General features: G+C 46.0%; 1 protein-coding gene across 7 annotated transcripts in view; it reads right to left on the bottom strand.

Annotated features, from left to right (window-relative positions):
- Window positions 1-14,099, bottom strand: part of SPTLC3 (serine palmitoyltransferase long chain base subunit 3) — an 822,967-nt gene that overhangs the window by 253,757 nt on the left and 555,111 nt on the right. For all 7 annotated transcript variants that reach the window (XM_078649546.1, XM_078649545.1, XM_078649551.1 and 4 more), the window contains exon 7: window positions 1,512-1,617. In XM_078649546.1, coding sequence (XP_078505672.1) covers window positions 1,512-1,617 — 106 coding nt within the window. The remainder of the gene's footprint in view (window positions 1-1,511; window positions 1,618-14,099) is intronic.

The following is a 14,099-nucleotide window of genomic DNA, read 5'->3' as shown; positions in this document are numbered from 1 at the left end:
GCACGTCAGTGATGCCCAAAGGCACAGACGGAAGAGTCACATGCCGCTTTTAATACAGCCCTTGGCATCGCAAGCCGGTTTCCTGCCAGGGCACCAAAAGCGGACCTTGCAGCATCTTCCTACTTTCGTTTGCTCTGATCAATTTCGGGTGTTTCTCCCCTTGCACGGGGTCCGGGTGTCATTATCAATTGGTGGGCTTTGGAATAGAAATCCCTTCTTAAGAGTCCATGTGCCCCACCTCTCTGTACATTTAGCTTGCTTAGCCTCCACACCGGCCCCAGCAGCGCTAAGGATGCCTGGCTTCACCCTGGAGGTGCCCAGGTGTGGACACTTCACAGGGAAAGCCAAGAGGGGTTCCACAGCGGTATGAGTATCAGCGCCAGGAAGCCGCATAGGCGACACCGCAAGGTGACTGTCTGGTGACAGTGCGCTCTATAAGTATCATGACATTTACATTTATACAGTCGCAGAAGGGCTTAACCCCTTCCACGCAATGTTAATTCTCCCGCTGTTCAGGAGAATTAACGTGTGGGCGGGATCTGGACGGCCCCCAGCGGCCGTGCGCACACGCTTACCGTGACGCATGACAGCCGGGGGTCGTCTTGAGCACAGAAGGGGTTAAAAGACCACTCGGTAAATGTCACAGTAGGTCTAGAAGCCCAAGCTGACATCCTGAAACCCATAAACATTTTGGAATCGCCGATTGTTGGTGATTGTTAAACCTCTCTGCACACTCAACGTCCCTTTAACGAGCATTTGCAATGCAATTGGACTCACATTTACACGTGACCTATTGCATTGCGGGCTGACGAGAAGGAAGGCACAGGCTGTGGGAGGTGGAGGCACGGTAAGAAAATATTACTCACAGTATAAATAAAACATACTGTGCAACACTCAAAGTAAAGGGGCCAGTAGCCATGGAAGGATACAAATGACGACATGCTCGTCATAAGGAGGGACTAACAAGCCTAAAACCAATCAGAAGGCAGCATTTAGGAACTAAGCCAATGAAAAAGATGGGCGGAGCTTCCACTCCATATTGAATACTGCATGCCTCACAAAGCAAACAGCGCATGCGCGCTTCCACTACAGGCTCGACCTAAAAAACAACTATGGACTTCCTTTTTTCTGCCCCTTTGGTTCACTGTCTTTGCAGCTTTCTTATGACTGCTTTCTCAATTCTCCTAGTTTGCCTTCGTGATACAGTTCATTATTATCTAGATGCCAGGACATCTTTATGAAAAAAGGTAAGAATAGCCGATCTATGGGTTCCTTTTTCTGTTATCAGGAAACATAATGACTCTCTACAACTAGTACAAATTGGCGTGGTTGCAAACAGTCTAGTAAATAAATAAAAGACATTATGATATGCCCTGTAGAAGTTTTCGCATGCCCCAATGCCTACACAAGAAAACAAAACATATTTACACATCATATCACGCACTATCTTTGACCATGTTTTTCTTTCACAGTGCACAGCAGGAAGATAATGCGAAATAATCAACACTCACCTATAAATGCCTTCAACGATGATGAGGATTTTTTTCCAACTTCTGTGGGTTCGAGGCTGGCCGTAGACAACAGCGTCTCTGAGCAACTTCTCCAGGCTCTTCATGTCTTGGAATAAAAAGATACAAATTTTGCAACAAAGATAACCCCTATTTACTTAAACATGCATGTATATTCCTCCTCGAGGGGAGCGACTGCAAGTCACAATTCACTTCAAAACTTAAGTCTCAGAAGATAAACTTGACAGATTATTAACACATTATGAGAAAGCACAGTAGCACACAGGCTGTGACCCACGTTTCACTCCATTGCAGACTGCTACCAGAGAATATATTCGGTCTCAAAAGACCAGCGACCTTTATAATCAGCGCTTCTGATAACATGCAGCAAAGTACGACCAAATTATGAGGCAGTGTTGATTAAACTATGCGGCACTGAAAATCAAACTATGGAGCAAGAAAAAATTGCAGCATATTATGTGATTAAAAGTAGATCACGCAGCTTTTTTTGTGGCACTGCCATCTACCTGTTATCTATTAACAGACATTGATACAAAAGGGCCCAGTGCTATACAAAATACGTCTCTGAAGAAATAAAAATTCAGCAAATCCTTTTCAAAATGTCATCCACCACAATTAACGCTTGTTTTCATGATAGTCCAAGGTCCAACATCACCTTTGTATCTTCAAGTGTAGTCTGTACCACCTGTACACAATGATACAAGCGGCAGAAATCGAACCCATACATACACACTTCTTTCAAAAGCAGCGTCTCTTTGATCTTATACACTCAATATGCATGAGGCCGATGTCAGGACAATTACACCCAATGTGCCTTCATTACCCACATTAAATTCACAAGCATGACCCGAGTGAATATATGGGAATGGTCACATTCCCGCAAGAGACCAACCGCTGCTTACCACAAGAACCCCTGGGCAGGCCACACTGTACTAAAGCCTTGGAAAATCCCCAGGCAAACTAGTCAAACGAGTGGTGGCGAAGGCAATTGAAGTATACCATTAGAGGACTATGGTAATATTTCAGGATGAAACGAAGAAGCAATAAAATACTGATGATTAACCACTGAAGTCCTCCTTCCTGAATATATATGAAACATGATAATACTATATGCTCATGTACGTTGTGGTTCTGAATATAAAAAAACCTAAGTGTAAATTACTGCAAATTGCAAAGTGTGTTGTTGTGAATTCCACTGTGTTAGAAACCCTCCTCTATTAAACTCATTTAAAAGAGGTCTTCTGTTTCAGTTTTGCACACTGTTCACCTGAGAATGTCTCCAAAAGCACTCTTTTTAAACAGGAAGCACTCCTGGAGAACAGTACCTACATTTTATATTCACTATGTATGTGTCTCGTTATGAGGCGCTGCAGGTTTCAATACAGCTAACATTATAGAATTTCCAAAAGTCCAAGTGGCCTCCTGAAATAATTGCTGCTTAGGGAACAGCGTCTTTGTAAATATGGATATGACACAAAACAACTCTACTGTGCTGTATAGGCAAAGAATCCCCCTCTTTTAATGGATAAAAAAAGCAATCAACTGCTGAAAGGTAACCAGTTTTTGCAAAAATGTCAAGATACTACTTACACCAAATATGTAGCATTTAAAAAAACGTATCCAGACAAACTGGATTTTTAGGTTTTGCCTGCTAGATCTCTTGTATTTAACATATATTAAAAGTGGGTACTTATCAGTTCCCGGTGCCGAATTACTGTGTCCACCCGCTGTTGTGTGGAGCTGATTTTTAGAACATTTAGTGAGGGCTCAAAAAATGCTACCATGGCCAGCCTGGCCAGCCTAGAGCTACAGTGCATGTGCACGGGCGCGCGCTTAGGAGCCGAGGCACTCATTAAGCGCACAAGAACACTTTCGCCCACGATCACTTTAGCAGTGCCCCTTTGATGTTCTCGTTCAAAGAACATCAAACATCAAATAACATGTTATTGTGCTGCTGCGCCCGTTTGACTTACAATGTGCTTTCTTTTTCCACAAACTCGATGTTTGTGTTCCTTTATTTTGATGTGCTTTTAGTATTACTGTCACAACCCCACGCACACAACCACACACACACATACACAGAAACACACACACACAGCCAAAGCGCCACACACACACACAACAACCACACAACCACACACACAACCACAACCACACACACACACACACAAACACACACAACCACCACATACACAACCACCACATACACAACCACCACATCACACAACCACACACAACCACAAGCACAACACACAACCAGAAACACAACCCCCCCACACACAACCATACACACAACCACATCACACAACCACACATCCACAACCACAACCACACCCGCAGCTACAACCACACCCACACACACAGCATTGGCATAGCCAATAGGTCTCGCCTTTGGGAACTTATAAGTGTTTAGCCACGCAACAGTTGCTGCATAACTAAATACTTAGAAGGTCCCAAAAGCGAGACCTATTGGCTATGCCAATGCTTATTTGTTTACTTTACCTGCCGGCACACATTGAAACAGCTGTGCTACATTCCTGATCTTTTCATCCTGACGCCACCGAGGAGTATTCATTTGATCTCACTCAACATTTTATGTGGACTTAAGTTCTTGTACTCGATTTTAAGACTTTGTTTGGGAAGTTAAATTAGTGTGCCTGCACGAGCTGTGTGAAGATCTCACCTAACTGCCTCCCTATATTGGAAGAACAAAACAATACTGCCATCTACTTGTTATTTTTTTTATTGAATATAAAAATTGGTCTTGTATACATTTTCTATTCAGGTGTTAGGCTGCTCAGGTACTGAACCAAGCACCGGCAGTCAACTCGGATATCAGCAGCTTATTATTAATCACATAGGCGAAAGCTAATGGTGCACACCTCAAGTGTGGGAACTGTGGTAAAATTGTGCATGGTCAAGGTCCTTTCTCTATGTACAAGGTAGTTATCTCATACTTAAATTTTATAGGTACATCTTTTCCGCTGCAATTATCAGTGATCGCAGAAAGCCGTATTTGTGCCACTTAGCGTTACAAATGGAATGTTTCCTTTGCAAAACTGAGAGGCGAGGCCTGAATTTTATCACCATCCCAAATGTAATGTAAAGGCCCTTTGCCAGCAGACTACACTCACTGAGGCCATCTCACAAATGTGTAAAGCCTTGAGCTAATTGGGGGCCAGCCTGACTGCTGTGGTGTCCTCAGTGCTGCAGAGGCTGAAGGTGGGAGTGGCTCAGTCAGGCAGCCATGAACATTACACAGGTTTACTTGGCTGCAAGTAGTGCAATCGATCTCTTGTGCTTTACTGCTGCAAGCTCACTATGCTTTTAACCTCTTTGCAGGTCTCTGCCATGTGACCTCTTCAACCATGCGTCAGTCCCGCACTCCACGCAGACTGGAGAATACAGCAGCTTTTATATAAGCCACACAGTTAATTACTTATTACCTATAAATGTACATCTGCCCCCCCCCCCCAAAGGTGCTTCCAAGTGTCAATCCATTTTGGGGAAAATTATGCAGCTTAAGCCCTCGTGGTGCATTCAAAGTTTGCTTGGATCATTGGGCGTTTTCATTCGGTTCCCCTCAACCTCTAAAGCAACTCCACTAGCTTCCGGTCAAAGCCAAGGAAAAATGCATCCTTGTTGCATCACATAAAGGTTTCTAGTGGGAGCAGCCACCTGTTTCTCAAAATCATTAACCTGCAAACCACAAACTGCTCTCCTTTTGAGCCACGTAATTTGTAGAACATGGCAAGGGATACTTCGCTGATCACGGCTTCCCTAGCCTCCCATGGAACCACGACACAACATGCCATGCCCTGCTTGCTTTATGGCTACCATGATATCATTTCTTTGTATATTGAGCACAGCACCTTTCTTCCAAAGGTGATTATGAAAAACAGAATATAGAGAGCCTTGCCCCTTACATGCTTTTGGTTTTAGCACTCATGTTTAGTGAAATATGTTTGACTATAGGCTCCAAAAATCGAATTGTTATTCCTGCCCACACCACGCCTGAAAATTAAATTAAGGCACTATATATCCAGGTGCAAACAACCATCAAAGTACATAGGAATGTGTTTAGTTTAGGCCTGGGTGGTGAGCTCTGCTCGCAGAGTTTTCCGCACTCCGCGCATCAGGCTAAGCAAAGTGGAATTGTTTCCTTGCCAACGTCAAATTGGCAAGCGCGAGCGAGGAAAATCCACCCCCCCAACAAGATTTGTCAACGCGGGTGGTCAGATTTCTCAACGCAAGCGGCCGCAATCGCTTGTGTTGAGAAACCTTCCGTTTGCATTGAGAAAGCTGCAGCTCGGGTCGAGCGGCAAGAAAAGAAGCTGCGCCCACCTGCGCTGCGCATGGTGCCATTTGCGCTGATTTTACAGCGCAGAACAAACTCCCGCCACAGAAAATCAATCCAAAAGGCATGACCAAACGCACTCCGGTGCTTGCGGAACCTGACGTAGCGCTGGGGAATTTCTTGGTCACTTCGCAGAGTTCCGCTTAGCAGAACTCCGCCCAGGGCTAGTCTAGATGCCCAATTTCAACAGTGCTTTGCGAGAAGAAAAAAAAAAGACTGGCACGGCACCAACGAGAGAAGTGGGCGTGGCTTATACACTCAACTGGGAACACGTACATGGAAACAAAAACAAAAATATGTATCAACAAATCATTCTTATAGTGCACTGGTAACTAAGTTTGTGTCATAACACAAAAGGAATAGACTTGTGTACCAGATAAAGTCATAAATGGGACCTTTCTTTACAGCCGAAGGGAGGTTTTAACTAACTAAATCCTAAGTGCGACTGGTAACAAATATTTCGACGAGGACCAAAGGCAGAGGTAGATCTTTCTGTTTTAGTAAGCATCGGGGTAGGTAGAAAACATGATTTGAGAAAAACACGTTTTTTACATAGTATGCTGGCTGATGATAGCCTTCAGCGACTTTTGTTTTACAGCCATTTTGAACTAGTGGCTAGAGGCAAACTGCTGCCAATTTCTAAAACAGCTGGGCCTGTATTAAGTCACCTTGTGGCGCGCCAGGTGCAAACCGGATCAGTGAACCTCTGTTACAAGCAATGCTCTACCCCAGGGTGTCCCGAACTTGCGCTGCCAGAGGAAAGTGCTTTAGTGGAATACAAAACAGTTGTTTAAATCAGCTGATCTGTTTTAGGTTGAGCCTAGACAGTGTGCAGTCTGCAAGACACGAAGTATGTACAATATGGGCTTCAACCAAGCCCATCAATTGCCATTCATTCTCTGTTGTGCCAGTCAGAAATGCTAGCTTTTTATTGGTGGATTGCTTTTAAAAATCCCTCCTTTGACTGCTTGGTTGAGGCCCTGGCAATTTCGCTACGTGATGCTTTTGTTTGGCCATCAAAACACGTCGAAGCAGAGTCCATCACAACGTCTTCACAGTTCCTCCTGGTCGGCCACCACCCCACTGTCTCAGGCTGTCTCCTCCTCCTCCCTCCGCAGCCTCGTGCTGTCTCCGTTTCTTCCCTCCGTGTCTCTTCCCCCTTACATTCTCACTTTCCTTTCGCCTCTTAAGGCAGACCTGCCTCTGAAGATCACCGCTCCTCCCCGACTGGCTCTTTTGGGGCTAGCGTCTTTCTTCCGCCGGGCTGCCATGCCAAGGATGCAGCGGTTGCCAGTGTCCCGCTCAGAACCAATGTTCTGCTAACCAGCAGGGGCGTAACACAGGCCCCCACAGCCCCCGCGGTGCAGGGGGGCCCAGCCTCACGTTCCAGGGACCAGGGGCCCCCAGCCCTCTCACTCTCAGCAGCAGAGGAAGACGGCTGCAAGCAAGGCTGCAAGCCTAAATTAAACAGTCCCACGCCACCACCAACATTAAATTACAGGGGTGGGGGCGTATTAACACAGCCTCCCAACCCCCCCCCCTCCCTGGCAGGGGGACCCCACGCTCCCAGGGCCCCCTCACGTCGGCAGAAGACGCTGCACAGCCTCTATAAAAATTACATTACAGGGGGGGCGTATTAACACAGCCTCCCAACCCAAACCCCCCCACCCGGCAGGGGGCCCCCAAGCTCCAAGGGCCCCCTCACGTCGTCAGAAGACGCTGCACAGCCTCTATAAAAATTACAATACAGGGGGGGGCGTATTAACACAGCCTCCCAACTCCCCCCCCCCCCACCGGCAGGGGGCCCCCACTCCATGGGCCCCCTCACGTCTCTCAGGGGGGGGGGGGTGTATTAACACAGCCTCCCAACTCCCCCCCCCTCCCCCCCGGCAGGGGGGCCCACGCTCCGAGGGCCACCTCACTCTCAGAAGACTCCGCACAGCCTCTATAAAAATTAAATTACAGGGGGGTCGTATTAACACAGCCCTCCCCCTCCCCCCCACCCCCCGCCCCAAGGGCCCCTTCACGTCTCTCAGAAGACGCAGCACACCAGGGACCCCGCCTCTATAAACATTAAATTACAAGGGGGGCGTATTAACACAGCCTCCTGACTAATGCGTACCAGTTTTGTCATGCGCATTGTAAAAGTGCGCATGACTTTAGAAGAAACCAGAAGAAGGGTGCAGCCGCCGTGGTACTAAAAGAGTACTACTACTAGCCCATGCCTGGCCCTGGTGGCTAGCCTCGCCCAGTCAGTCGCCCCCTGTCTTCTGCTGCCCAGTGCCCGCCCCGCTCGCCTTCAAAGCTGCAGGCCAGCCAGGCCTAAGGTGAGGGAGTATGTCGTGTCCTGCTCAGGACTCGGACGGAGGATCTAATGATAATGAAGCCTGCCCGCTATGCATTCTCAGGACAGGCATTGGTGGTAAAGAGAGGGCTGAGGGCGGCGCAGATTGCAGAAGGGAGATGGTACCGTAGGAACCAACCGTTAAAGAAATATCCCTCTTAGCACTGGCAGGGCTGGACTGGAGCCTGGATGTCATGAGAGATGGAAGGGAGGGGGTGGGGGGGGGGGGGGGGGCGAACAAACGAGAACTGGTCCGGTAGTAGTGCTGAGCCTGAGTGAAAGCAGTGGAGTAGGTGGGTGGACCTTGGAGGGGCAGGCGGCCAGCTAAGCTTAGAAAGTGATTTCTTGTACAGAAGGGCCCCTGACCTCAGACCTTCCCTTGATGTCTTCTATTCTAGGAGCGGGAGAGGGTGAAAGGAGGTGAACAGGTGCACATGGGATGCTGTGACCCAGAGTAGTGAGGGGAGTCGTGGCGCTCTCTTTGAGACACCCACAGTTGCATTTTACGTTATCAAAGAACCCCCTGAGCCTGTGCGTCGATATGTACGGATCGAACAGATGCACTGTTGCAAGTTAGGACAAGTACTGGTGATGCAACATAGTACTGGCCCTTGAGTTATCATTCACTCAGAGAGAGGAGTGGAAATGTGTTTTTTCTGTGATCAGTTAGTGCAAATTTCATCTATGCACAAGGCCCCCAGTTGAATTGCAGAATTGCACCACAAGTGACGCAATCTTTTAAAGTGGCCTTTGCTGCAGGCACAGGCAGTGAATTTATCATACACACGCCACCGCCTCTCGTTTCAGTTTTGTATTTAGTAAAATGTCAGCCATTCGCTGTGTTGTAGGGAGGAGTTTTTGAACGATCGTGATCCATTTCTTTCAAAACGTAGTACTATATTGGTCTTCATATAGCTGTTTCTATTACACTTTGCGAGTCCTATAGCACTTTTCTGCAATATTTCAATAGTGCTGCATACCCCTGACAAGGTCATGAACCGCTCCTATTTATATTGGATTCCTGGTGTCCTTGGAGTGCATTGTTGGAAGGGGTTCATAGTTTAGCCTGTAGAAGACATGTAGAGCAACACTCGTGAGGGTAGACAGCGTGGTGGAAGCATAGTGCTCCTATAATCGCTGTGTATAGGCATGGGTCTAGCAGAGATTGTGGGAATAGATGGTGTCGTCCATGCAGGTACTTAACTTTATTGCATGACAGTATGAAATGTGATGGTGTACATTTTTGGCCTTCTAGGGTATATGGAGTCCGTTGAGCAGTATAAAAAAACACAACCCTTTCGCAGTCATGTTTGGTCATGAAGGCAGCACTGGATATAGAGTTGACAAGAGTAACAGAGGACCAACCCACTGGATGGCATCTAGAAGCAGGTAGGGTGATGGGGTGAAGAGAGAAAGACAGCGGTTCCGGACCAATGCCTTTTCCAGGCACTCACTTGCCCCAGTAGGGACGATGACGCAGAACATGCCATTAAATTCTCGGCCCATACCATGACGCACTGGAAGGAGAGGGTAAGATGGCAGCACAGTGAGGGGAGCAGATATTGTGAGGAAGGACTAGAAGGAGGAAGGAAACTTCTGATGTACACTGGAGTGAGAACACTCTTTAGGTTGCGCGGGGCTCACTACAATGAAACCTGAAAAAAGAGGGAGACCTGGAGAGACAAGATCGGCCGGCACACCTTTAAAAAACAAAAGCTTCCAACACTATTAAAGGCCTATTCCTGGCTTGGCAATTCATCAAGTGACGTTTCCATTTAAACTGCATCACTTCATTCTCACGCAGAGTTCCCAAAAGAATTAATGCAACACTGCTGTTTCCACACATGAAACTGGCTCGTGGAAGGATAAATTCCCTTGTTAGGTCAAAACGCGGCTGTCAGAAACTTGAGCCCCAAAAAGCATGTGTAGGTATCCGCCAACTACTTTTGATTTGCGTATAGCTCCAACTCTTATTGTGAGTCATAGATAGGATTCCAAGTTGGGCACGTGGAAGAGACGCCAGCACTTCACTTCTTTGCGAAAAATGTGCGCACACCATCTTTTCAATAATGTTTTTTTGGTTCACAGCAGTGGTGTAGCCAGTGTGTCATGGCCCTTTGGGCAGGGAAGGAAATTGGATTGCATATAAGCTTCTTCATTAATTAGTGTGCGCACACCTGGGCCCCGGAGAGGCTCTTCATTATAAATGAGACCACATACATCTCCACACTGTTTTCCTTTTCTTCCCCCTTTGGGTCTTCCTATTATACCCTATCCTTACTTGTGCTCATCATCATCTTCTTTCTCCCCACTACCTGCACTGCTCACTTCCGTCATTGTTGTTACCTTCTCGCCCCTTTCCTCCTTTTCATCTTCTAGGCCCTCCCATTATTTCAGTCCATTCACAACCACTCTTCAAGATCCCTTCATCTGGTTCTTCTTTTCTCCTCCAAGTTCTCATGTTTTCTCTCCCTAGTGATTCCCCTTCATAGCTTAAAAATGGGTTTTTGTATGTAGTGTTTACGACTGCAGATGCGTCTTGTCATATCAACATCAACAACAGATTTAACAATGCACATTTTGAGTATAATAAAGGGCTACGCAGTGACCACAAGATGACGTGTTGTGCAATAGAAAACTTGTCCTCTGATTACATACTAACTGAAAGTTACTATAAGTAATGAGTCACAGTGTTTTGATACCAGAAAGATGAAAGGCCAAGTAGGCCTTGTTAGGATTTTAGTTGGTAACTTGTTTGCTGAGGAGCACAGGATGAAATATTTAACTTATGCACAGCACCAACTTCTCATTATGTATACCTTTGTAAACTGGTTAGAGGCTTAGTTTTTTCTGGTTCCAGGCAGTACCCCCTGGGCCTATTCTGTACATTTGAAATTTACATTGAAATTTACATTTACTGCTGTAGTGTGAGAAGGCATTGAAATGTACATTTACTGCTGTAGTGGGAGAAGGCATTTCATGAAAAGGAATATAAAGTAGGGTTGCCAAAAGAAAAATGTCAGCCATGTGTTGTTTAAAGACACTAAAGACCTCGTCTTGACCCTAAATGGGATTATAAATAAAAATGTATGTATTCATTTGTAATGTGAGTTTTCTGTCTTTGTCCCCTTTAATTATCAGTCATGGATCATTCAGGCAGCCGTAAAACACAATCAAAAGTGATTTCTATTTATAATTGCTGTTCGAAGTATGCACAGAGAAGTGCTGAAAATACCGCTTTAGGTGATGCTTATTTTTGTCCTGCAGGGGTAAATACTTGATTTCTGGGTGGTAGGGCAAAGTAGTAGGTGGTGGGCCGAGCTGCCGGGGGCCCCCTCCATGTGCTTTGCAGGGGGGCCCCCTCAAGTTTCGTGACGCCACTGCTAACAAGGTCTGCGCCTGGTTAGGCCAGCCCCGCTGCAGACACACTCTGTCTCTCCAGCTCCTGGAGATGCTCAGTCTGCGCCGGGAGCAGCCAGAGCCCCGAGGATAACCTGCTCAGTCAGGAGAGAAGCTCCCAGGAGCAAGCAGCAAGAGTTTCAGAGAGACGTGCCTAAATTAATCTTGTTTACTTAGCAGTAAGCTGTTTGGTGCATTCTGGGGCCTATTCACTGCAACAAAATAATCAATATCTCATAAGTACTGGAACCAACCCATTACAAAGACATGTAGTTCTGCTGCCATGTGTGCGCTTTACTCTGTGTACTCTCTTCTACTGGTACTTGATTTACGCATACTCAGATTTTCTGTATGTCTTTTCACCATTTTTGGAGCACACTAACACCATGTGAATGACTTCCATATCGACCTTGCTGTAGGAGTACTCAATGCTGTACGTCTTCGCAGTCCTGTGCACGTGTTTGGTGCTCGCCATGTTTTCTGTGCTCTAACCTACCACGTGTTTCCCTGTATTTCGTGGCCTTCCGTACTCTGTGGTCTGGGTGCTGTGCATCTCCAACAGGTTTACTTTGTTTTCCATGCACCCTTTTCTACCCACACTTTGCACGCACAAAACTATAAGTGTGTATTGCAACAATTGGGCCCTATGTGAACTTGCTGTGCATATGATTTACAACATACTGCCATGTGCACTGCTGTGCGGTGTATATTCTGTCCCTACACTTACTATTTGCAGTACACACATGCCCTCTGCTTAACATACACCCCGTTTCCCATGTTTTACATATATTTTATGCTCAATATACTATGATCTGCCTGCATTTGAGGTTTTTTTGCTTTACGGTTACTTTATGCTCTGTGTGCCGTCTGTGCACTCTACTCTTCATTTATTTTCTATGTGTATTCTACACTTCACCTGTGCTCGCTGCTCTTAGTATACTGTCTGCACGTTAAGAACTTAGCTTTGTAGTCATTGCGTACTTTACTCCGAGTTCCGAGTGTACTCATGGATTCTGCTTTTTTTTTTTACATTCTTTGCACGTATTGTGCGCCCATTGTTATAAGCGCTTTGCTTTACCAGTGCTATGTGCTCCAGGTATGCATCGTTCTGCATACCCTATGCACAAACTTTGATGTCTTTAATGACAAATGCAATGGATAATGTGCTGCATGGCTAAACACGTATAATGTCCCAAATGTCCCAAAGGCGAGACCTATTTGCTATGCAAATGCTTGTTTTTATTTTCAGGTGGCACTCCATTGGGGTACATCGAGCCCCTTTCCCCCTTGCAGGGGTTGCACTTACTGTGCACCACTCTGTTGTGTCACACAGAAGGGTGCATCCTGGTGGCCTCTTTACCTATGCGCCTGCGTCTATAATAGGGTGCAGGTGCAGAGGCCGTGTTTCACTTATTAACATGGGGCAGCTCTTTCATGCTAACGAGGAAAAGTTCCCTAGAGATAGCACTGGCAATGTGTGCACCGTATCTGTATCATTGTTGAGGGCGCACAAGAGTCTGCGCCTTCTTTTGTAATACTACAGTGCCCCCGGGGTGCAGAAAAATGGCGCACACGCGCGTTGCTCCCCCGGGGCTTTTGTGTGTTAAAGGGCCCCTGATGGTCTCTCTTTCTCCCAGAGTCTCATTCCGTTTAGGTCTCACGTGACAGTGCATGCGTCATTCATGGCAACCTGCTGCTGTATACAATCAACAAAAAATACAACAAGAAGGGACTCGGAGGAGCGAAGTCACCTGTTAATTTGCTTTGCAACTGGTTTGGAGAAAGCATTTCCCAGAAATGGCTTTAACATGTTTGTGAGTGCGTTTGTAGACAGAACACTTTCATGCAAGCGTTTCTTGATAGTTTTGTCCATTTCTGGATAATGATGACATGTTTTGAAAACAGAGCTCCTTGCAATGATGGATTACATGGAAGCAACTGTCAGATAGGAAAATACACAGGAAGACAGCTGGGCATGGCAACGAATTCAAAAGAACTTGTGAAGTGGTGCAAAGAGAAAAAACATTTGCCTCATGCACAAGTAGAAATACTAAAACAATGCATCGTTTGTATAGGTTTAGCAGAGTGAAAGAACCATATGTGTTGGATTTTTTATGTTGTGGAATGTCAAGAGGCACAAACTTTGCAAGCAGGAATATGACAATAATTGTTTTGCTGGGATGCTTAATCTATGCCGGACACTATGTTATTAGCTTTTAACAAATCAATGCATTCTGGGAATTGCAGTATTGTCTTTATTCAATTAACCAATGCATTTCATAATGATTTGTAAAGGAAAAGTCCTGGCAACGATACACATGGACAGATTCGAAAGGTATTTGCATGTGTAAGTTAGGCTTACCCATACAAATGGACTGTTTGGACCACAGCATTTTTTGAAGAGTGATCATTCCATTTGGCCTCTGATCCTCTTCTTGGTGGCCCCCTGAGCTGAGGACATACCCATGCC

The sequence above is a fragment of the Lissotriton helveticus genome, chromosome 6, assembly GCF_964261635.1.
Source record: "Lissotriton helveticus chromosome 6, aLisHel1.1, whole genome shotgun sequence".
Taxonomy (NCBI): domain Eukaryota; kingdom Metazoa; phylum Chordata; class Amphibia; order Caudata; family Salamandridae; genus Lissotriton; species Lissotriton helveticus.
Note: the sequence above shows the minus strand (reverse complement) of the source record. Positions and strands in the feature narration are given on the sequence as shown.